The sequence below is a fragment of the Anas acuta genome, chromosome 10, assembly GCF_963932015.1.
Source record: "Anas acuta chromosome 10, bAnaAcu1.1, whole genome shotgun sequence".
In the NCBI taxonomy this organism is placed as follows: Eukaryota; Metazoa; Chordata; class Aves; order Anseriformes; family Anatidae; genus Anas; species Anas acuta.
The window spans coordinates 1,388,856-1,411,406 of NC_088988.1; the positions used below are offsets into that span (position 1 = coordinate 1,388,856).

Genomic DNA, 22,551 nt, shown 5'->3' on the forward strand with positions numbered 1-22,551 from the left:
GGGGCTAATTACACCGCATATACGTTAATTATATTTTAATCGTTAAAACCCCGCCGGCTGCGAGCACGGCACAGCGGGAGGCGCCCGATTTGTCTCAACGGGGTCAAACGGGGTCGAAATGGTGACGGGTGGCAGCTCCCGGTGCCCCGGGGGGTGCCCCTGTCCCTGTCCCTGTCCCCGTTCCTGTCCCCGCCCCGGTGCCCCGCCCCCCCGGGGGCCGCCCCCACCGGCCGGCGGCGCGCGCAGCCCGGAAGCGGCGGCGGCGGCACCCGGAAGCGGCGGAGGGGCAGGATGGACGGTAAGGAGCGGGGGGGGGAAGGCCCCGGGGTAGGGGGTCACCGGGGGGGGGGTCCCGGTGCTGAGGCCGCTCTCTCCCCGCAGACACGCTGTTCCAGCTGAAGGTGAGCGCGGCGCTGACCCCGACCCCACACCGGCAGCCCCGGGACGTGCCCGCCGCATTAGGGGCCGGTAACGGCGGCCGTGCTGCGGGGGGGGGGGGGGGGGCAGTGAGGAGCGTTATGGGGTTCCTTGGGGGCGGGGGGGGCACGGGGACCTTTTACCCTCCCCTTTTACCCTCCCCTTTTACCCTCCCCCTCTTTTAATCCTTGTATTTACCCCTTTTTCTTTACTCCCCCTGTTTTTAACCCCTCCCTTTGTGCCCCCCCCTTTTAACCCCTCCCTTTGTGCCCCCATTTTTTAACCCCCCCTTAGTGCTCTCCTTTTAACCCTCCCTTTGTACCCCCCTTTTTTACCCCCCGTTATACCCCCGTCTTTTTGCCCATCTTTATATCCCCCCCTTTTTTTTTACCCCTCCTTTTTGCCCCCCCTTTCAACCCCCCATTTATACCCCCCTTTTTTTTCTTTACCCCCTCCCTTTTTAACCCCCCCCCCCCATGTCCCTGTGGGTCCCGTTCTAACCCTGGCTCTGCTCAGCACCCCAGGGTGCTGCCCCCCACGAGCAGCCCTCCCCAGGGAGGTGGTGGCGCTCCCCAGGTTGCTGCCACCCCCTTCCCCGCGGTGTCCCGGCTCTAACCCCTGCCTCCTTTCCAGTTCACAGCCAAGCAGCTGGAGAAGCTCGCTAAAAAGGCTGAGAAGGACTCCAAGGCGGAGCAGGCAAAGGTCAAAAAGGTGGGTGGCGGCTCCTCACGGGGCCACGGGTGCTGGTCCCAGCCCTGAGCTGATGGAGGTTGAGAGGCATTGGCTTTGATTGCTGGGGGGCTGCGAGTTGGACTCGAGGACCCTGGTGGGAAGCACAGGGGGTTCAGTGAAGTCCCACGCTGAGATCCCAGCTCTGCAGGTGCCTCCCTGTGACGCCGAGGAGGATTTCAGATCTCATTCCATCCCGAGGGCGTGCTCCCTGTTGGCAGGGGTCACAGCAAAGCTGCTTCCTGCTGGAGGCCTGTCAGGGAGGGATGGATCGCGCGGGTTTATGAGCACAGGGTGGGTTCTTGGTGCCAGCAGCTGTCCTCTGCTCTTCCAGGCCCTTCAGCAGAAGAACGTGGAATGTGCTCGCGTCTACGCGGAGAATGCCATCCGCAAGAAGAACGAGGGGCTCAACTGGCTCCGCATGGCTTCCCGCGTGGATGCCGTGGCCTCCAAGGTGCAGACGGCAGTGACCATGAAAGGGGTAAGGGTCTCTGTTCTCCAGGGTGGTCTGTGCCCTGCAGACCCTGCCTTGAACCACCTCGGGCTCCCCTGTCCCCAACAAGGATCCCGTGAAGCTTCGTGTTGAGCCCAGTCCCTGCTGGTTTGGGGTCTGGTGCAGATTCTGAAGTGCCACAGAGGGCACTGCAGCAGAGGGGCTGCTCCTCGGGGCTTGTGCCTGTTCCCCTGCCCCTGCTACCCCCTCTGTGTGTGTCTGCAGGGGGGTGGGCTGGGACCTGCCCTCCCCAGGGGTGCAGGGCTGCTCTGCCCCCCCTGGCTGTGCCCTGCCCAGGGCTCTGTGCCAGGGATTTGCTCTCAGCAGCGATGACTTTGCTTTCAGGCAGTACCCATTAAGCAATCTCCTCCTCTTGCAGGTGACAAAAAACATGGCTCAGGTGACTAAGGCTCTGGACAAGGCTCTGAGCTCCATGGACCTGCAGAAGGTGTCTGCCGTGATGGATAAATTCGAGCAGCAGGTCCAGAATTTGGATGTTCATACGTCGGTAAGTGGAGGAGGCCTCGAGGGGCCCTGAGAGCTCTTCTGTGTGTCTGGTGTGAGAGAGAGAGGCTGGGAAAGCCACAGCTCTGCTGCCCAGCAGGGAAGGCTTTGCTGGAGCCTTGTTGTCAGGCTTGAGGCCGTGGGGACCATTCTGGTGCAGGGGCAGTGGTGTTGTGGGGTCTGTGGGGTGATTTTTGAGGGGAAGAAGTCGTGCTGGGCCGAGCAACTCCGCCTGTGGGTCATGCTGATAGGCTGTCTCTGTTTCAGGTCATGGAGGACTCCATGAGCTCCGCCACCACCCTGACCACGCCGCAGGAGCAGGTGGACAGCCTCATCGTGCAGATCGCCGAGGAGAACGGCCTGGAGATCATGGACCAGCTCAGCCAGCTCCCCGAGGGGGCTTCGGCGGTGGGCGAGAGCTCGGTGCGCTCCCAGGAGGACCAGCTGTCACGGAGGTTGGTTTTCTGCAGCCCAAATTCTTCACGGGGGTCTCTGTCAGCACGAAAGGCATGAATTAGAACGTCGTGTGTGGCCGAGGGGGTGCTGAGCTCTTCTGTGATGCTCAGGAAAGCTGGAGCTCCACGGTGTGAGCCAGGCAGCCCCTCGCTGCACCCATCCAGCCCCGGGAAGGGCGCAGGCAGGCGAGGTGGCCACTCGGGGCTGGGGGTGGCCACTGGCACGTGGCAGCAAGCTGTCCTCCATCCGGCACCACACCGTCTGCCCTGCTCCGTGCTCGCCCTCACGCAGCTGCTGCTGTGCTGGGAAGGCTTGGCACTGACCCGCAGCCAGCTCCGGGAACAGGCTGTCTCGCTGGAACTGCCCCAGGAGGAGCCGATCAGCTTCTTCTCCCCGCTCCCTCCCCGTGTGCGATGGCACCGGCCCCGTGCAGCCCTTTGGGGGGGCACCAGGCGTCTGCAGCCACAAGGTACCCCCGGGAGGAGCTGGGAGCCCCATTCCTGCAGCAAAATAGCTGCGCTGACAACAGATGTGCCGCATTTCCTGCAGGCTCTCAGGGCTGCGTGCTCTGGGGCAGGATTTCTTGCCTCTCCACCGCTGGAGGGAGGCAGAGGCGTGCCCAGGGCTTGATTCCTCGTAGATCCTCCTGATCCTGGCTGCTCTCATGCCGCTTCCCTCTTGTTTTCTCCCTTTCAGGTTGGCTGCCTTGCGGAATTAAGGTCTCCTGCCTCCCCCGCGGACTGCTGCCACACTGCTTGTATGGTGTGTGGGGTCGGAGGGACCCAGGACTCCTTCCCCTCTGCCCGTTACGTCCTTGCTCTGACCTGCTGGCCGGGCAGGGCCGGCCCCTCCTGCAGCAGCACGTCCCCAGCCCTGCCCACCTCCCTGCAAGACTTCTTTTGGGGTGCGACGGTGACCAGAGCAGGCAGAGATCCCGGCGGGGGGGATGGAGCAAGGGCAGCCCTTCTCCGGGCTTGACGGATGCTTCGCTGGTTCTGATTTTAGGGTGATTTTTAGGGTGATTTTAGGGTGTTTTTCATTTGAGGGGCGCTGCAGGTTTCTCGCAGCGCCCCCTGATGCGCCGTGCCACTCCTGATTTAACACTGAACGAATCCTTTTGGGGGTGGGTTGCGGCGGCTCCCGGGGTGCTGGTTGCCTGCCTCCTCCGTACGTAGCACGCCCGGTACCTGCTGCAGGGCCCCCCAGCTGTGGGCAGCACCCGGCAGGAGCCCGCAGCGAGCAGCTGTGCCCTTGGCGTTGCGGCAGGAGGGCTGGGGGCTCGCTCCCCGCGGGGCTGTGGTGTTTTTGGGGGGCTTTGTGCCTTGCAGGAAGGCGGGGGTACACCTCCACACCTCTGGCCTAGCAGCGCCCTCCCCCAGCTGCCCGGTTCGTAGCCATACCTGCTGGCCCTGCTTGCAGACCTCGCCTTGCCCACCCGCCTGGTCCTGGCAGGCTGATCCTCCCCGCGTCTCTACCACGAAGTGGCCTTTGAAACGCTCGTCCTGCCCCGTAAATCCCCCCCCCCGTGCCCCCTTCCCGTGCTGCAGGCAGCGAGTTACCGGGGTTGTGACCGTCCCGGCCGGATGGGCGCACCGGGGTGGGTGCCAAAACCTCCTGGGCACGCATCCACCTGGCCCCCGGGTCCCCCTGCTGCCCTCTCCTCTCCTCTGCCCCCACCTTGCCACATCCCCGTGCCCGGGGGGCTCGCAGGGGGCTGGGTGTGAGGCACGGTGCTCGGCTCGCAGGGAAATGGGGCTGCCCGGGGCTGAGGCTCCCAGCACCCCATCTCCCTGAGGTACCGGGTGGGTGGGAAGCTTGCGGGAAGGAAATTCGGCTTCCTTTGGCTCTCGGGGAGGGGGAATTTCAGCCCTTTTACTGCAGGCCATGAGCGAGGACTCTACGGCTGCCCGGCCCCACAGTGCCTGCACGCGGCTGCAGCTCCCCTCCTTCAGCTTTAGCGGGGATTTTCAGTCCCACTCAGCAGCTGCACGGGGCCGGGCTGAGAGCGGGGGGCTATCGGGGGGCAGGGGAAGCGTGGGGACGGGCGGCAGCCCCCCCACACCTCCAGTGCTGGCACCCGGCCCGGCTCAGGCCACGGACACAGGGCAGGGCACGCTCCAAGCCGGGGCCATCTCAGTGCTCGTGACAAAAACACTTCGTGCTGTTTGGGTTAGTTTTTTTTCTGAGTTCAGTGGCCTTGGCTGCATGTGTCTAGCTGAGAGAGCCTCCTGCCCTCGTGTGCTGTGGTGAGGGGGGTGTGGGGGGGTGACAATGGGGCAGCAGGAGGCACTTGGGGCTGCAAAGCCGCTGGTGCACGGCGCCTGCACCACGGAGCGGGGCTGCCACCAGCACCTGGCCCTGCATCAGCACCGGGCTGGGGGCTGGGACGTGCCCCCAGCCCCTGGAACCGCCCCCCCTTCCCCTGTGATGTTTGTCTCGATTCCTGTTGGGTTCTTGTTGTTGTGTTTTGTTTTTCTCTTTTTTTTTTAAGCTCGTCTCCGTTGCCTTTTTCTTCTCCACCACACTGTTGATTACCTTCTGCTATTTTAAATAAAAACTGCCTGAACATCCCTCGTGGTGTGCACACAAGGGGCTCGGGCACAAAGAGGGGGGGCTGGGAACCCCACCACAGCTGGGGACGGAGCCGGGGGTCCCGGGGGGCTGAGGTGGGGAGTGGGGGAGGCCGTGCCTGGCCCCCTGGGACAGGGCTCACAGCTTTGGGGGCGGCAGAGGGGAAGGCCCCTGACGTGCTGGGACACCCTGCGTGCCACCTACCTACACCTCCCAGCAGGGCCCAGTTCCCTTCCTGTGGCTGAGCTGGGGGAACTGGGACGAGCAGGAGCTGCCACAGCCCCGCTGCGGCCACCGCCGGCTCCTGGGGGGCCGAGGCAGCCCCCTCCCTCCCCGCTGCTTTTCCCGGCAGCGTTTTGGCTCCCTGCGCCCTTCCCCGCACCTCTCCCAGAACCTCGTGGGGGGAAATTTGGGCTTGCCAAAGGGGGAGCTGCCCCCCCAGGAGCTTTGCCCTTTCCCATCACGAGCACCCGGTGCTGGTGGGTGCCAGCCGGGGGGGCTGGGGGCTCGTCCCCTCCCCTCCTCCTGGCACCCGGGCTCCGAGCCGCAGCCAAGCCGCGAATGCCACAGGAAGGTGGCTCTGCCTCGCGAGCTTGTTTTCCCCGGTGCCCGAAGCCGCCTCCGCCGCGAAGACAGGCTGTTCCCAAACGCGAGAGGAAATTGCTAAGAAGATGATTGAGTAACCAATTAATTCGCTAATGATTAATGGAAGCATCCTGCGGAGGCAGCCCCGCCGCCACCTGGCCGGCTGTTGCGGCGATGTCTCACTCCCGGTGTGGTGGCAGCCCCCAGCCCGGGGTGGTGGGCACCCACCGAGTGCCTCCGCCACGCCGGGGTGCCCGGTGCCGTGCCAGGGTGCCATCAGGGTGCCATCAGGGTGGCCGGTGGCACGCCGTGGTGGCTCGTCACCGCAGCGGGGCAGGTGCCAACCCCACCACGCACCCCTGGGGGCTCGGGGGCGATGCGCACTGCCTGGCACGGCTTCATGGTGCTCGGGGTGAGGTGCGGCAGGGTCCGGCCGTGCCGGGGGGCACCCAGCACCCCCGGCAGGGTGCTAGGAGAGCAGGGTGCTGAGCAGGGGCAGCGCCAGCACCAGGGCTGCCGGCAGGAGCGGGGCTGGGCCGGCCCCGGTGGTGGTGTCGGTGTAGCCGTAGCTCGTCCTGCACTGCCCCGACAGCTCCTCGAGGGCGATGGGCTCCTCCAGGGGTGCCGTGCCCTGCAGGGATACCTTCACCTGGGGGGGGACAAGGTGGGTTCCTGCGGTGAGTTGGGGTCCCCGCGTGCCGCACCGCCCCGTGGCACCCTCACGGTGCTGCCCCGCGTGTCCCTGTGCCACCCTATGTCCCCGAGCACCCTGGTGCCCCGCTTAGCTGTGTGTCCCCGTGTCCCAGCACCCTGTGCCCCCCCCCGTGCCCCACTCACCTCCTCCACCTTCTTGAAGACACGGAGCAGGTTGCCTGCCAGCGCCGCCCTCACCTCCTGCTCCGTCCAGCCCCTGCGCAGCAGCTCCGCCACCAGCGCCGGGTAGGTGGAGACGTCCTCCAGGCCCGTGGGGAGCCTGTGGCACCCCGAGGCTCAGAGGCAGCACCCCCGTGTCCCCCCCCAGCCCCCCAGGCAGGGCGTGGGGGTACCCCATGGCTGATCCTGACCTCACCTTTTGGGCCACCCCATCCCAGTCCCTATCCACATTACCTCGTGACGCCGTCGTAGTCCCCACCGAAGCCCACAAACTGGTAGCCTGCCACCCTCTTCACGTAGTCCATGTGGTCTGAGGGTGCAGGGGGGGGTTTGAGCGGGCGGGGGGACACCGCACCCCTCCCTTCACCCCCTCCCCAAGTCCCTGCCCGCTGCCTCACTCGCCACGTCGCTCAGGTTGGCCTTGTCACTGCAGGTCACATAGTCGTTGTAGAAGTTGACCATCACCAGCCCTTCCTTGGCAGCCTGGGGGAGAGGAGGAGGTGCTGAGCCCCTGCCGGACCCCCCCCTCCCCGGACCCCCCCCCAGCTGGTGCCGGGTGCTCACCACCATCCTCAGCACGTCGTCCGGCACGTTGCGGCGGTGCGGGCAGAGGCCGTAGGCGGAGGAGTGGCTGAAGATGACGGGGGCTTTGGAGATGTTCAGCACCATCCTCATGGTGGCCACCGAGACGTGGGCCAGGTCCACGATCATGCCCAGCCGGTTCATCTCCTCCACCACGGTCTGCAGGGAAGGGGTGAGGGCTGGGGCAGCCCCATGGGGGGACACCGTGCACCGGGGGGGCTGGCTGTCCCCAAACCACGTCCCCGTCCCCCCCAGCTCCGGGGTGCTGCACCCAGCTCCCTCCCCGCTCACCTTGCCAAAAGCGGAGAGGCCGTGGTGCACGGGCGACTCCTCCGCCGTGTCCACCAGCCAGTTGTCAGCCCTGCGGGGTCGGCAGAGCATCAGAGCAGCCCCCCCAAAAGCCCCCAGCCTCCTCCCCGTCCCCGCCACCCCCAGCCCCAGCCGTGCCCCCTCACCAGGGCGTGTTGCAGCTGTGGGTGAGGGTCATGTAGCGGACGCCCAGCGTGTAGAAGGTGCGCAGGACGCCCAGGCTGCTGTCGATGGAGTGGCCGCCCTCCACGCCGATGAGGCTGGCCACCTTCTTGTTCCGAAAAGCCGCCTCGATGCCTGCGGGTGGGCGGGTGGGGGGCGCTCAGCCGGGCACGGGCACCGGCAGCCCCTCGCCCCCCCTGCTGCCGGTCCCACACCCGCTCACCGGCGCTGTCCACGACGCAGGAGAAGGTGTCGGGGTAGAGCTGGCACATGCGGTGCACCACGTCGATCTGCTCCAGCGTGCGCTTCACCGCGTCCTTGTTCTGCGTCTCGCAGGGCACGTACACCGACCAGAACTGCCCAGGGAGGCAGGGGGGGGGTGAGCACCCAGACCCAGTTTTGGGGCCACCCCGGTGCCCGCGCCCCGCTCGCCGCCCCCACCTGGCCGCCCACGTGCCCGGTGTTGAGTTTGGGGATGTTGGTGTGCGTGCCGTTCAGCTGCGTCAGGTTGGACTCCGGCAGCCCCAGCCGGTTGTTGAACATTTTGAGGAGCTGCCAGGGCAGGTCGTTGTGCCTGGGCCGGGGAGAGAGCGGGGTGAGGGGCTGTCTGTCCGGCTGTCCGTCTGTCTATCCAGCCAGGCGGCTGCCCAGCTACCTGCCCAGGACCCCTGGCTGCCTGCCCATCCACTCACCCACCCACCCATCCCTCCATCCACCCCTCCCTCTCTCCCTCTCCATCTCTCCACAACCCCTCCCTCCATCCCTCCCTTCCTTTGCCCCTCCCTCTCCTTCCCTCCGTCTGTCCCTCCCTCTGTCCATCCGTCCGTCCCTCCCTCCCCCTGTCCCTCCCCCCCCTCCACCCATCCGTGCCCCCCAGGAGGAGCCGCCCAAGCCGCTCAGGCCAGGAGCAGGAGCGGTCACCCCATTGGGACCCCTTGGCGCAGCCCCCCATGCCCATCCCCACGCAGCCCTCGCCCACCACAGGGCTCCCTCCTGCACTGGGGGGGACGCAGCCCAGCATCCCCAGCCAGGGACGGTGCTGTCACCACCGTGGGGATGTCACCGCCGTGGGGATGTCACCACCACGTGGCGTCATGTACCCTGCGGCATTTCTGGGGAAGTTCTCGGGGCAGGCGCACGGGCCAGCTCCCACCTCTTCCCTCCCGCATCGTGGCCCTGCCACATCCTCCCGCTCCTCCGTCCCTGCTCCCTCTGCCGGGGCTGCTTGGGGCCAGGAGGTGGCCGCACACCCCATGGAGCCGTGGGGACACCACCGAGGACCCGACCCCACCTCCGGGAACAGCGTCCGGGGGTGTCCTGGCAGAGGACCGGGAATGTCCCTTGGGACACGGCTCTGCAGGACTTTCCCTGGGGCAGCCTGGCCCCGTTTCCCAGCACCAGCCCCATTCCCAGCCTGGCTGCGTGGTGTCCGGGGATCCCCCGTGGTTGTGCAGCCCCGGGTGCACCGTGCGGGGATCCCCCAACGAGGCCGGCCCCGTGCGTCCCCGGGGTGCACAGCACGGGCATCCCCCCGGCAGGGCCGTGGGGCTTTCTGTGCCTGGGAGTTTTGCAGGAACCGAGACCCCCCCCAAGCTCCACGCTCACCCGTCGATGACCGGCGTGCTCTCCATGATGCGCGTGGCGTTCTCCAGGTACTGCTGCTCCGAGCAGGGCAGGAGCAGGCACAGCAGCAGCAGGCTCCAGCGCAGCATCCTGGCGCCGTGTGGGTTTGGGCACCTCTGGCTCCTCCGGGACGAGCCCCCTGTCCTGCCACCGCCGTGGGAGCCTGCTGAATGCTCGCAGCTGCCCGGCCTCGCCGTCCTTCCCCTCCCGTGGTAAATCAGTAACCAGGAGCCCCGGCCATAAACCCACCCTTGCACCCCGTGCCCGGGGTTCTCCGGCAGCGCCTTGGGCACCGCGACGGCCTCCCCCGGCACGGCACGGGTGGCACGGGGACGCGCCGGGGCCTCTCGGCATAGCTGTGGTTACGCTCCCGGCCCCTCTAACGCACTGCAGATTTTTCTGCTGGAAAAGCGCCGGTCCCACCCGCGCCTCGGCCTCCCCGCTGCCGGCACCCAGCGGCACCCCCAGCCCCGTGCCCCACATCCCCAGGAGGGGTCTCAGCAGGGCCCGCTGCCCCTGTCCCCCTGTCCCCAGCTCACCGCTGTCCCCGGGATGTTTGGGTGGCTGCTCCTTGTAGCGGCTGTGCAATTTGTTTTCTGTCTGCGCGCGGGGCTGGAACGGGCTCCGGCCACCCCAGAGCCAGCCCCCGCCATGGCGCTGGGCGGTGGCCGAGCTCCAGCGCGCCCCAGGGCTCCCTGCCCAGGCAGCCCCATGCTGGGGGGCGGTGGTGGGGCAGCGGTGCTGCTGTGGGGGGAAACTGAGGCACTGCCCTGCCTGCGCCCCGTCACCCACCGTGGGGTGCATCCTGATGGTGGCCGCGGGCAAGGAGCGGCACCATGGGGCTGTGGGAGCCCAGCTCCTCACCCTGGGGTGGCCGGGCTGGACCCCCCCACTGCGGCATGGCGAGCTTGGCTGTGGGGCACCGAGGCCTGCATGGTGTGGGGCACGGTGTGGGGCTGGCACCCCACGGCACGTGGCTCACCGTCTGTGCCAGCGAGGGCCCTGAGCACCCCTGGCCCCACTGGGGGGCTCTCAGCCCCTCCAAACTCCCCCCACATCCCCGCTGGGTCCGGCTGCGTGTCCCCCCAAGCGTGGCCCCAACCTGGGGATGGCCCCGCAGCCCCCAGCCCCGCGGCAGCTTTCCCCCCCTCGCCGGCCCCCGCCACCGCCCCCGGCCCCCTGCCAGGAATGTGCCGGGGGGGGCCCAGCCCCACGCCCTGCACCCGCCGGGTCTGGCTTCCTCTTCTGCAGCTATTTAAGGGCTGTCCCCGGCACGTCCCGCGCGGCCGGGCCATGGAGAGGCTGGAGGTGACGGAAACCTTCGCTGGCATCGCCCTGCCCGGGCACCTCCACACCAAGGAGTCCCTGCAGTTTGCCACCACCTTCCCCTTCCGCGACACCGACGTGGTCATCGTCACCTACCCCAAATCAGGTGAGAGGTGTCGGGGAGGGGGGACAGGGATGGGGTGCGGGGACGGCCATGGGGACCCCCAGGGCGGAGGAATGGGGATGGGGATGGGGATGGGGATGGGGATGGGGATGGGGATGGGGATGGGGATGGGGGGAGCTCTGCCGTGCAGCCCCTGCTCGCGGCAGGCCCTGGTGCTGCCGACGTGGCTGGAATGTGGCCGGGCCCTCGGCCAGCCCCAGAGGGCTCCGTGCCCCCGCCCTGCACAGCCACTGCCTCCCCCAGCCCCATGTCAGGGGGCTCAGCCCCACTGCTCCGTGGGGTGGAGGCGGCCACCCCACAACTACCCCCGCTGTGTCCACAGCCCCGACCCCATTCCTGTCCCTGTCCCCAGTCCCATCCCCATCCCCATCCCCAAACCCATCCCCATTCCCGGGGGGGTTACGGCTGCAGGGGCTCAGTGGGGCAGTGGTCCCACGCCGCTGCTGCTGCCCTGCGCCACCTCGCTCTGCGCTGTGCCATGAGCCACGCAGTGCTGAGCCGTGCTATGGGCGTTACGTGGCATACATCACCGTGCTGTGCCACGGCAAGCCAAGCCATGAAGTGCTGTGCCATGCCGTGCCATGCTGTGCCATGTTGTGCCATGTTGTGCCATGCTGTGCCACACTGTGCCGTGCCATGCTGTGCCATGCTGTGCCATGCTGTGCCACGCTGTGCCATGCTGTGCCACACTGTACCATGCTGTGCCACACTGTGCCGTGCCGTGCCATGCTGTGCCATGCTGTGCCGTGCCGTGCCATGCTGTGCCACACTGTGCCATGTTGTGCCACACTGTGCTGTGCCATGCCACGCTGTGCCATGCTGTGCTGTGCCATGCCGTGCCATCCTGTGCCACGCTGTGCCATGCTGTGCCACACTGTGCCGTGCTGTGCCACCCTGTGCCGTGCCGTGCCACACTGTGCCACGCTGTGCCATGCTGTGCCATGCCATGCCGTGCCGTGCCGTGCCACGCTGTGCCGTGCCATGCCACGCTGTGCCATGCTGTGCCACGCTGTGCCACGCTGTGCCATGCTGTGCCATGCCGTGCCATGCTGTGCCATGCTGTGCCATGCCGTGCCGTGCCATGCCACACTGTGCCATGCTGTGCCATACCGTGCTGTATCAATCCACACAATGCCATCCCGTGCCATGCCATGCCGTGGCATTGTGCATGGCAGTGCCCGTGCGGGGTGGCAGTGCCCTGACGCCCCCTTCCCCAGGCACCACGTGGATGCAGGAGATCCTGACGCTGCTGTACAGCCGCGGGGACGCGCTGCCGGCCAAGACCATCCCCAACTGGGAGCGGGCGCCCTGGCTGGAGCAGATCCACTTCAGGGGCGCGCTGCGGGACACGGCCACGCACCGCCTCATCACCAGCCACCTGCCCGCCCGCGTCCTGGCCCCCCTGCTGCAGGGGAGCAAGGCCAAGGTGAGGGGAGCCAGGCGGGCGGGGGGGGGTCCCCATGTCACTGGGGGTTCCCCCGGCTGGGGCAGCTGGCAGGGACTTTCTGAGGGTGGGGACAGAGCCTGGAAACTCCCTCGCTGTCGCAGCGCTGAGAGCGGTGTGTCGTCCCCCCCCCCAGGTGATCTACGTGGCCAGGAACCCCAAGGACGTCGTCGTCTCCTTCTACTACTTCCACCGCCTGGCCAAATTCCTGCCCGACCCCGTCTCCTTCGACGCCTTCCTCCAGCAGTTCCTCGAGGGCACTGGTAAGGGCTGGGGGTGCCCAGGGGTGTGAGTGGGGGGCACTCCGGGGTGGGGGCCGGCCACGGGCTCGCATCACCCCCAGGCTCCCCGCAGTGCACTACGGCTCCTGGTTCGACCATGTCAAGGGCTGGCTGGGCCAGCGGCAGCTCCTGGACATCTTCTACATCACCTACGAGGAGCTGCACCGGGTGAGCCCTGTGTCCCCGTGTCCCCCAGCCCCGTGTCCCAGCCCCGCTGTCTGACCCCCCCCCCTTGTGCCGCAGGACCTGCGGGGCACGGCGCAGCGGCTCAGCACCTTCCTGGGCTGCCCCCTGGGGCCGGAGACGTTGGAGGCCCTGGAGCAGCACTGCAGCTTCTCGGCCATGCGGGACAACGCCATGACCAACTACACCCTCATCCCCCGCGAGATCATGGACCACAGCCAGGGGAAATTCATGCGTAAAGGTGAGGGGGGCGCAGGGGGTGCCGGGCACGGCGGTGCCGGCGTCGCCCCGCGCCCCGGTCCCACCGGGCCCTTCCCATCCCGCAGGGGTGGTGGGGGACTGGCGCGACCACTTCTCCCCGCTGCAAAACGCCCTCTTCGACCGCGTCTACCAGGAGGAAATGCCTGACATTGACCTCAGCGTCCACTGGGCCATGGTGTGAGGGCCGGGGGGCCCTGACCCCGTAAATTATAGACCCTTGGGGCCGGAGGGAAGCAGCTGCTCCGTGCCTCGTCCTGGGGATGTTTCCGCCACCGTTCCCGGGGCCATCCTGCTCCTTGGTGGCCCTGACCCCCTCCTTCCTCTGGCCCAGCAGGGAGCAGAGCCCCGCTCAGGAAAAAAATAAATATTTATTGTAATTCCCATGCCGGATGGAGGGTGTGGGGCAGGCAGTGCCGTGCTGGTGGTGCCGGGTGCCGGGAAGTGCGAGGCGTTATCAGGGACAGATCAGGGCAGGAACCCATCCCCAGGGACCTTATCTTGGGTGTGGGTGACGGTCGGGGGGGCCGTGGCGGGCTGCCAGGTGTCATCTTCAGCAGAACTCGGGGTCCCAGCCCCGCGGTGCCCCTCTCTGCCCCGGTGCACGCCCGTGCCCCTCTCTGCCCCGCGGTGCCCTGAGCAGCCGCTGGCACCCACCTGCCCCATCCCCTCATGGTTTTTTTGCCCTTGGGGCTCATGCCCCCCAGCAGCATGCCCATGGGCCCTGCCTCATCCCGATGCATTCCAGGCAATTGCCTTATAAAATGCTCATAAAATCCAGGAAAAGTGAATAATTAACCCCGTGCACTAAACATCTCCTGCTCGCTCAGCATGGCAAAGTGCTCCAGGGAGGTGCGAGGACCGACGGGGCACCCACCACCCACCCTGCCTGGGCAGGGCTCAGCTGAGCGGGGACGGGCAGCAGGACCCCTTCTGGGGACACCGGCACCCCCAGCTCGAGGGGACCCCCTGTGCCCCTGCGTGAGTGGGGCAGCGCTGGAGGGGGCCCGGGCACCCCCTGCCTGCGTTGAGGGCTGAACACAGCCGCAGCCTCATCAGGCGCTGGGTTTCCATGGTGACGTCCATTATCCTGCTTTATAGGGGGATGATTCAGGCGCTATAAATACGCGACTGATCGGGGCGCTGCGGGCATCGCGCTCTGCCCGCAGCTGGCAGCCCCACAGCAGCCCCACAGCAGCCCCATGGAGAGGCGCACGGGCAGCTCCATGCAGCCACGGCTGCGTGGATGTGGCCAGGCTGGGAGCCCCGTGCCAGCACCCTGACGAGGTGACAGCAGTGTCCCTGGGGGGGAGCACGGGGAGCAGGATCTGGGGTGGCTCCTGCCCCACGACTGCTGCCCCAGGCCACAGCTGCAGCCCCGTGGTGGCCTTTGGGTTCCCAGGGCAGATGTCACCTCCCCGTGAGCATCTGCAGGTGGCAGGATGGTGGCACATGGTGAATGGCACAGTGCATGGCATGTGGTAAAAGCCCCATGGCACACGGTGCATGGCACACGTTGGATGGCACACGGCGCACGGCACGCGGCACGCGGTGTCACACAGCACACGGCGTGAGGCAGCTGGCACGCAGAGAACAGCACGTGGGGCTTGGCACAGCCAGCCTCAGAGCGCTGCGCAGCACATGGCAGCAGCACGGCACAGAGCACACGGCACACACCAAGCAGCACACATCATGGAGCGCATGGCACAGCACACACGGCACAGCACACGGCACATGGCACGGGGCTCATGGCACACAGCACACAGCACATGGCACATGGTTCATGGCACACGGCTCACGGCACGTGGCAGAGGCATTGAGCTGGGCAGGGGCAGGAGCACGGCTCCGTCTCTGCCTCCGCTGCCCTGGATTTTCAGGCCGGCAGCGCAGCGGGGTGGGAGCCCTGTGGCGGGGCGGCTCCGGCACAACTTTAAAGCCGTGGCTGCTCCAAAGCACAGCAGCTACAAAGCACTGCTGCTTCTTTCACCTGCCGGTGGCTTTCAAGTGACAAATCCCTGCTAATGAGTGACGTGGCCGAGGTGGTCAGGCGGCAGGGCAGGTGTGTGTGCTTTCAGCTTTTGCTCACTTACGTCCTTGGGACCCCTCGCTGCGGGACGGGGCTGTGCTCAGGGGCTTGGGCACTTGGGGGGAGCAGAGCCCATCCCTCTGCCCCGTTGAGCGCCCATGCTTTGGGATTTAATGGGAGGTGGCAGCACTGCCACGGGGCCCTGTCCCCCAGAGAGCACGCAGCACAGGGAAGGGGCAGGTTGCTTTATTGGCTGGTGCCTCCCGCGCACCGAGGACGGGTTCGTCATGCAGCCCCGAAACGGCATCACAGCGACAGACAAGCACGGACCACAGGGGACCACGAGGACAACGGGCACAGGGAAACGGAGCGGGGATGGGCCACGGGCACGGGCCACCAGCAGCGGGCAGTGCCCTCTGGGGACCCGGCCGCCCCCGTGCAGCACGGCGTGGCGCCCTGCACCGGGGCACCGGGGTTGTCCCCGTGTCCCCAGCTGGGTGCAGTGGGGGCACGGTGCTGGTCCCCATGCAGGCGCCCTCACTGGGGTGAGCTGAGGCTGGAGTCGGGGGTGTCGGGCTGGGGGCAGCGGGGCGGGAAGGCCTTGTAGCTGTAGTACTCCACCACCTGCTTGGGCACCTCGGCCAGCACGCACTTGGCCAGCGCCGTCGGGGACGCCTGCGGGATGGAACGGGATGGGATGGGTGACGGGGGCTCGGGGGCCGGTGATGCTCAGCCCCCCTGCAGGGACCAGAGGGGATCAGAACGGGATCGCCACCGCCCCCCACTCACATTCTTGAACTCCCTGAAGGGGACGAACTGGACGATGTCACGCAGGACGGGCTCGCCCCTGGGGGAGCGCAGGACGCCGTCGTCCCCGTCCAGGATCTGCATGTCGGTGAAGTCGGCGTTGCCCACGCCCACGATGATGATGGACATGGGCAGGTAGGAGGCGCGGACGATGGCCTCCCGCGTGTCTGCCATGTCCGTCACCACGCCGTCCGTCAGGATCAGCAGGATGAAGTATTGCTGGGGGGGGAGGGAAGCTCTTGGGGGGCTGCCCGGACCGGGGCACTGCTGCCACGCTCCCCCCGTGCGCACAGGGTGGGATGACGTTACCAATGATTCCACCCCAAACCACCCACGAGGTCCAGGAGAGGCTGGCATTTTCCTAAATCCCTCCTCATCAGCAAGTGTAAATAATTGTCAGGCTTTTAATTAGCCCCCCCCCTCCCCATGCACTTGTAGGTAAGTGCCCCCAAAGTGTGCCGGAGCCCCGTGGGGACCTACCGACGCCTCCTTGGTCCGCTCCTCGTCGGCCGCCACGCGGGCCACCTTGGAGATGATGGGGGCCACGTTGGTGGGGCCGTAGAGCTGGATTTTGGGCAGGCAGCTCTGGTAGGACTCCACGACGCCCTGGATGCCTGGGGGAGCGCAGGGTGTGGGGGCGGCCCGGCTGCACCCCGGGGTCACCGGGACGGGGGCTGGCACCCGTGCAGCGGGGCCGGACTCACCCTCACACTCGTCGTTGTCGGGGTTGAAGTTGATGGCGAAGTCGTGAGAGACCTGGGGGGGAGAGGGACGAGGGGCAGGCAGGGAGCTGGCAGGGATGGGCATGGCCCGGGGGGGTCCCGGCCGCCCCCGTACCTCATATTTGGGGGGGATCCGTGCACCAAAGCCCAGAGCAGAGAATTTCTTATCGCTGCAAAGGAAGGGTGCGAGGAGCCCCGGCACGGCGGGGGGGTGGTGTGCCGACACCGGGGTGGCCGTCACCAAGGTGTCCTGGCCCTGGGGTGGCCGTCACCAAGGTGTCCCAGCCCCAGGGTCCCCACGGCAGCCACCAACCTGTCGTAGTCCTGGCAGATCTCACCCACAGCGACGAGCGCCTTGAGGTACTCGTTGGGCTGGTAGGGGTTGATGTAGTGCAGGGAGCAGCTGTTGCGGGGGTCCCCGTTGGAGGCCGTGAAGTCGATGGCCACCTGGCACAGCGGGGGGGGACGGTGACCTCCCCATGTCTCCAGGGCCAGGAGCTGCCGTCCCTGCTCACCGGGGCACCACGGCACAGCCCTGGACCCCCCGGGGGGATGCTGCTCACCGTGAAGTGGATCTGGCAGCCGCCCATGATGTAGTCCAGGAAGGAGTAGACCCTGTGGATCTGTGGGGGGGGGACCCTCCTCAGCTGCTGCCAGCCTGCACCGCCCCACAGCAGCCTGTCCCGGCACGGCTCGGCACACAGGCACTCACCTTCAGGTCCAGCAGCACCACCACCCCCGAGTTCTTGTAGTTGCGCTTCTTGATTTTGTACTTGGGGTTCATGCACTCCCACTGCACCTGCGGCACGCGGCACCCGCGCTGCCCGGGGCCGGCCCCACGGCCCCACAGCCCCCAGCCCCATAACGTGACACCCCCCCAGCCCCCCAGCCCCACGACCCACCCAGGCTGGTGTCCCCAGAGGAGCCCATCCCGGCCATCCCCTCCCCAGGAAGCCTCCTGGAACGGGAGCTGTCGGCAGCCCAAGGGCTGTGCCCCAGCCCCGCAGGGGACACCCCCCTGTCCCCCCGTCCCCTCTCCACCTTGTTTTCCCCCATCGCCTTCTGCATCTCCTCGAAGGTGGTGAAGAACTCGCCGATGAAGTCGTGCTTGCCCCGCGAGTCGTAGTCCCACACCACGCACTGCGGGGGGACACGGCTCAGCCCCAGCTGGGTGCGTGTCCCCCCCCCTGCCCCATCCCGGGGACAGGATCCCCATCGCCCTTCCTCACCCTCAGCTTCCTCTTCTCCTCGCAGCTGCAGAGCGAGTTCAGGGAGACCTTGAAGGGCTCCCAGATGGGGCTCAGGTTGTTCTTCACCACCTGGGGGGGGCGAGAGGGGGCTCAGCAGGGCTGGGGACCCGTGGGGTGGTCCTGGGTAGGATCCAGCCAAGCCTCACCTCGGTGCGGTACACCAGCTGCTCGCTGCGGTCGTCATCGATGCGGTAAATCTCCAGGAAGGGGTCGGACTTGCTGAAGAGGTCCTGGAGGGGAGAGGGTGGGACAGGACAGAGCAGAGAACCGGCTGTCCCATCCCCATCCCCATCCCATCCCATCCCATCCCCATCCCATCCCATCCCATCCCATCCCATCCCCATCCCCATCCCCATCCCCATCCCCATCCCCATCCCATCCCATCCCATCCCCATCCCATCCCATCCCATCCCATCCCATCCCATCCCATCCCATCCCCATCCCCATCCCCATCCCATCCCATCCCATCCCATCCCATCCCATCCCATCCCATCCCATATCCCCATCCCATCCCATCCCATCCCATCCCATCCCATCCCATCCCATCCCCATCCCCATCCCATCCCCATCCCATCCCATCCCATCCCATCCCATCCCATCCCATCCCATCCCATCCCATCCCATCCCCATCCCATCCCATCCCATCCCATCCCATCCCATCCCATCCCCATCCCATCCCATCCCATCCCATCCCATCCCATCCCATCCCATCCTCATCCCACCTTGTCATCCAGCTTCTTGGCCCGAAATGCCAGCTCCACGTAGCCGTTGTTCCCCGAGATCTCCTCAGAGATGACCTGCCGGGAGAGGTGCCCGTGGGGTGCTCAGCACCCGGCGCGGTGTTGTCCCCCTGCCCTCCTTCCCTCCCACCCTCCACGCGCCTCCTGGCACTGTGGAGACCCCCAGGGTGGGTAGCAGCTGCTGGGGGGACCCCAATCCATCTGGGATGCGTGGGGCAACTGGATATATGGCTGGGATGGGAGGAGGGTCACTGGGGTCCCACCACCCGCAGCCCAGCCCGGCCGCTCACCGTGATGGTGGATTTCCCTGCGAATTTCCCATATTTGAGGAACAGCGGCTTCGTCACCCGCTTCTGCGCCACGATCTGCAAAAAACGATGGGCTCGGGGAGGGGACATCAGCCCGCGGGTGAGCGGGGGGTCCCGGCGGGGGGCTCACCTGCCCCACGGTGCACTCCATGCCCCCCAAGAAGTCATCGTCGTGCGTGCCGACGCCGGCGTGCCCATGGCTGTCGTACACCTCGAAGCGCAGCTTCTGCACCTCCTCGAAGTAGTAATCCACCGTGAAGATCTTGGCGAAGACGGGGTTCAGGTTGCTCTTGATCACCTCGCTGCGGTCCACCTGCGGGGCAGAGGGGGCTCCGCCAGCCCCACCGCTCGGCACCACCAAGGGGCTGCCCCCCGGGTCCCAGCGGGTGGGTGCCGGCTGCGCCTCAAACCGTGCCCGTGGGAGCTCCGACCATGCCTTCCCCCCGAACAAATGGGGATTTCGCCCTTAGAAGCAGAACTGCTCCACACTCATCTCACTGAAATTCATCCTTAAATCAGCTCAAGCCCCTGGCTCGCTGTGTCGCTGTGGTGGGATTGTACCCGGGGCGGGAGCCAGCTCGGGGACGGATTTGGGGCTGGTGGCAGTGCTGGTGCAGGAGGGAGAGGTGCCCCTGGGTGCCACCCCTGGGTGCTGAGGCCCCTCTCCCTCTGGGGCAGACCCCACATCGCCGGGGCTGCATCGAGGTGATGCTGGGGCTCTGGCCCACCTTTTGCCATGGCTCTGTTTGAGCAAGGGGTGAGCTGGCACGGTGCCCCTCGCCGCCCGCCCTGGCTCCGGTTCTGGCTCCAGCCCGGGCGAGCAGAGTCAATTACACGCAGAGGGATTTAGCGCTAAATCTGCCGGCTGAGCAGCGGTGATTAGCGAGCGCGGAGCTGCTGGAGCCAGGCAGGAGCTGAGCTGGGGGCAGCCGTGGGATGGAGCCAGCCCCAGCCCCAGCAGGGACACAGCAGCCCCCAAGCCCTGATGCACCCCAGGGGTGGCCAGCGCATCAAAAAACCCTGGCACAGAGTGGCCGAGCCCATGTGGACCCCCACACCGTGAGCACCCCGTCCCCTGGTGCCGCCAGAGCCACTGGGTCCTGGGGGACTTGTCCCGATCCAGGGCTCTGCACCGTCCCCATGCACCGCCCGAGCATCCCAAAGCACCCGGAGCTCCGGGCCCTGCCCTTCACACCCCGAGTCCCTCACACCCCGCGTCCTTCACCTCACTGCACCCCGAGCCCTGCACCTTGCACCCCGCAGCCTGCGCCTGCGCCCAGCCCTGCTCCCTACACCCCACCCTAAGCCAGTTCCTGCACCTTGCACCTCGCTCCCCGCTCTGCCGCCACCTCCTGCCCTGCCCTCGGCCCCGCTGGACATCGTGGCCATCCTAGGGCTGTCCCCGCTCCCGTCCCCATCCCGGAGCCCCCGTCCCTGTACCCAGCACCCTGCCCTGCCTACCTCCACCCACTGCCCCTGGGACTGCATGAGCAGCAGGACGCAGGGGTCCGACTTGTTGAGGGTGTCGCGGTCCAGGAGGTGCTTGCAGCTCACCCGCAGCTCCACCTTGGAGAGCACGGCCAGCGGCGCCTGGGAGGAGGGCTCGGGCGCTTCGCCCATGGTGGCAGCAGCACGGGGGGCTGCCAGGCGTGACGGGGGGCAGGCGGCACCGTGGGTGAAGGGCATGCGGGGGGACGGGGCGGCCGCTGCCTTCCTGGCTGTCAGCGCAGCAGGCTGGTGACCCTCATGCCCGGGGCACGGGGCCCCGCGGTGCCAGGAGTGGGGCTGGAGCCCGGGTGCAGGTCCCTGGTGGTGGAGGGCGCTGGAAGAGGTTTGGGGGGCTCACGGAGCAGGGGCGCAGGAGGAGAGAGGGGTGAGACGGCCCGGTGGGTGCTGGGGACCTGAGGGACCCTCTCCGAGGTGCGGTGGTGGATTCCAGCCCCGGTGGTGGCCCTGCGAGGTGTCAGAGCACCGTGGGGTGAGCTGGAGATGGGGCACCCCCAAACAGGCAGCCCTTCGGGCACGGCTCTGCCCCTGTGCACTCGCTGGAGCCCCGGGGTGGATCTTGTGGGGCCGTGCCCAGCTCTGCCCCCAGCCTCACCCCACAAGGTGCCCGCAGCCCCAGCCCCGATCCCGCTCCTTGTGCAGGAGAACAAAACCTCCCCGCCCAGCCCCTGCACCCTGGGGTGACGGGGTGGTCACTGCCTGGGGGGGACACAGGGACACCCTCCGCCCTGCTGCTCCCAGTGCTGGGGACACGGAGCTGCCGTGCTCCACCGGGGTGCTGGCAGGGCTCGGCCAGGCGATGCTGCAACGTTGGCTCTGCCGCTCCATCCCCACCCCATCCCCACCCCATCCCCACCCCATCCCCATCCCCATCCCCGTTCCCATCCCATCCCATTCCCAGGCTCATTGCCCCCATCCACAGCCCCCAGTTGAACCCAGTACAAGCCGAGGCTGGGGCAGAGCCGCCCCCCACCTGGTGCCCGGAGCTGGTGCCTCCTGACCGAAGTTTCCCGACGAAGTCGCGCGGGGCCCTGCCCTCCCCGGCACGCGGCTCTGGTGGGCACCGTCCCCTCCCCGGCACCGTGGCACCGCTCGGCATCCCCCAGCAAAAGGGTTCAGAGCCCCCTGCCCTGCCCGGCCACCCCCCTCACCTGGGTGCTGGTGGCCCGGGAGCCGTGCGGGGCCGGCCGAGGGCTGGCGTGGCTGGCGGAGCCGGTGTGCCAGCCGGAGCCGGTGTGCCAGCCGGAGCTGCCGCCGCTGCCACCTCCACACAACTGACTCAAGCTGCAGTTCGGGAGCGGAGCCCTAAGAGGGAGACTACAATCTCCGTTAACTGCCTCGCTGCCGGCACCGGAGCAGAGCCCGCCTGCGGGCACGGGGGCTCCGTGGTGCCTCGGGGGTCCCCGGTACAGGTGGCCACGTCAGGGCGCACGGCACAGCGCTGGGGGCACCTCCATCCATCCCCCCTGCACCCTGCCCGGCACAGCCCTCGCTCCACGCACCCCACAGACCCCTTATCACTCCCCATGGGGTGCCTGAGGCCTGTCCCATCCCCTGCGTGCCCCTGTCCCCCACTGGAGCTGTCTCTGCCCCAACGGGGTGGTCATGGCGTGCCCAAGCCCCCAGTGCCGGAGCCCCCATCCTGGTCTGGGGTTGCCCCCACACCCCACCCGTCCCTGGAGCACTGCAGCGCTGTCAGCTCGGCTGCGTGAGGGATGATGTAATTAGCCGGCGTTCGGAGGGATTAAATGCAGGGAGGGCTAACGAGCGGGAGGGCACTGCAGGGCCCAGGCTCCGGGAGCTAATCCCCAGCCTGGTTGGCAGAAGTAGGACACCCCCTCCCCGCGCCGTCCCGCTGCAGCACCCCAATGCTGAGCACCCCAGCTCCCAGCCCTGCACCCGAGCCCTCTGCTGCTGGAGCCCTGAGTTTGTCATCACATTAATGAATACGAATGGTTCAATTATCCCAGCACGGGAGCAGCGCTGCCCCAGAAGTGCTTAGCTAGCCCGCAGCCAGCGAGCGCTCCCCGGAGCGGGACGGAGCCCACGGCCCCGTGACCGCAGCAGGCGGAGGGGACACGGCTGGCAGAGCCCCGGGGAGCTGCAGGGATGGGGCAGAGCCTCAGAAGCAGGCTGCTCAGGGAGGGATTGCCCTAGAGAAATGGTTTAAAAAGGGCTGTGGGGTGAGTGCGAGGCGCTGGGGTGAGGCAGCTGCAGGGCCGGGTGACAGCGAGGACAGGGCTGGGGCCCGGCTCCACCCAGCGGCCAGCGG

The 22,551-nt window shown here is 67.4% G+C and overlaps 4 protein-coding genes across 4 annotated transcripts; 2 read left to right on the forward strand and 2 right to left on the reverse strand.

Annotated features, from left to right (window-relative positions):
* Positions 1 to 187: 187 nt before the first annotated feature.
* CHMP1A (charged multivesicular body protein 1A) lies at positions 188 to 5,170 on the forward strand. Its single transcript, XM_068693869.1, has 7 exons — positions 188 to 298; positions 382 to 401; positions 1,051 to 1,128; positions 1,481 to 1,627; positions 2,019 to 2,147; positions 2,411 to 2,598; positions 3,296 to 5,170. Exons 1-7 carry the CDS (start codon positions 292 to 294, stop codon positions 3,315 to 3,317), a joined length of 591 nt encoding a protein of 196 aa, XP_068549970.1. The 5' UTR covers positions 188 to 291; the 3' UTR covers positions 3,318 to 5,170.
* Positions 5,171 to 5,842: 672 nt separating this feature from the next.
* Positions 5,843 to 9,531, reverse strand: DPEP1 (dipeptidase 1). The gene is made up of 10 exons (XM_068693863.1): positions 9,287 to 9,531; positions 8,123 to 8,255; positions 7,905 to 8,037; positions 7,666 to 7,816; positions 7,502 to 7,571; positions 7,193 to 7,369; positions 7,027 to 7,111; positions 6,863 to 6,938; positions 6,593 to 6,728; positions 5,843 to 6,404 (listed from the first exon to the last, which is right to left on the reverse strand). The coding sequence occupies exons 1-10, from the start codon at positions 9,391 to 9,393 to the stop codon at positions 6,225 to 6,227; spliced, it is 1,248 nt and encodes a 415-aa protein (XP_068549964.1). The 5' UTR covers positions 9,394 to 9,531; the 3' UTR covers positions 5,843 to 6,224.
* Positions 9,532 to 10,491: 960 nt separating this feature from the next.
* On the forward strand, positions 10,492 to 13,304 carry LOC137862152 (sulfotransferase 2B1-like). Its single transcript, XM_068693867.1, has 6 exons — positions 10,492 to 10,736; positions 11,972 to 12,180; positions 12,335 to 12,461; positions 12,553 to 12,647; positions 12,723 to 12,903; positions 12,989 to 13,304. Exons 1-6 carry the CDS (start codon positions 10,493 to 10,495, stop codon positions 13,102 to 13,104), a joined length of 972 nt encoding a protein of 323 aa, XP_068549968.1. The 5' UTR covers position 10,492; the 3' UTR covers positions 13,105 to 13,304.
* Positions 13,305 to 15,177: 1,873 nt separating this feature from the next.
* On the reverse strand, positions 15,178 to 21,744 carry CPNE7 (copine 7). The gene is made up of 16 exons (XM_068693862.1): positions 21,431 to 21,744; positions 20,235 to 20,726; positions 18,904 to 19,086; positions 18,756 to 18,830; positions 18,448 to 18,522; positions 17,872 to 17,955; positions 17,705 to 17,794; positions 17,517 to 17,615; positions 17,188 to 17,274; positions 17,039 to 17,098; positions 16,789 to 16,922; positions 16,591 to 16,645; positions 16,458 to 16,509; positions 16,234 to 16,367; positions 15,736 to 15,972; positions 15,178 to 15,621 (listed from the first exon to the last, which is right to left on the reverse strand). Exons 2-16 carry the CDS (start codon positions 20,457 to 20,459, stop codon positions 15,484 to 15,486), a joined length of 1,728 nt encoding a protein of 575 aa, XP_068549963.1. The 5' UTR covers positions 20,460 to 20,726; positions 21,431 to 21,744; the 3' UTR covers positions 15,178 to 15,483.
* Between the last annotated feature and the right edge of the window lie 807 nt (positions 21,745 to 22,551).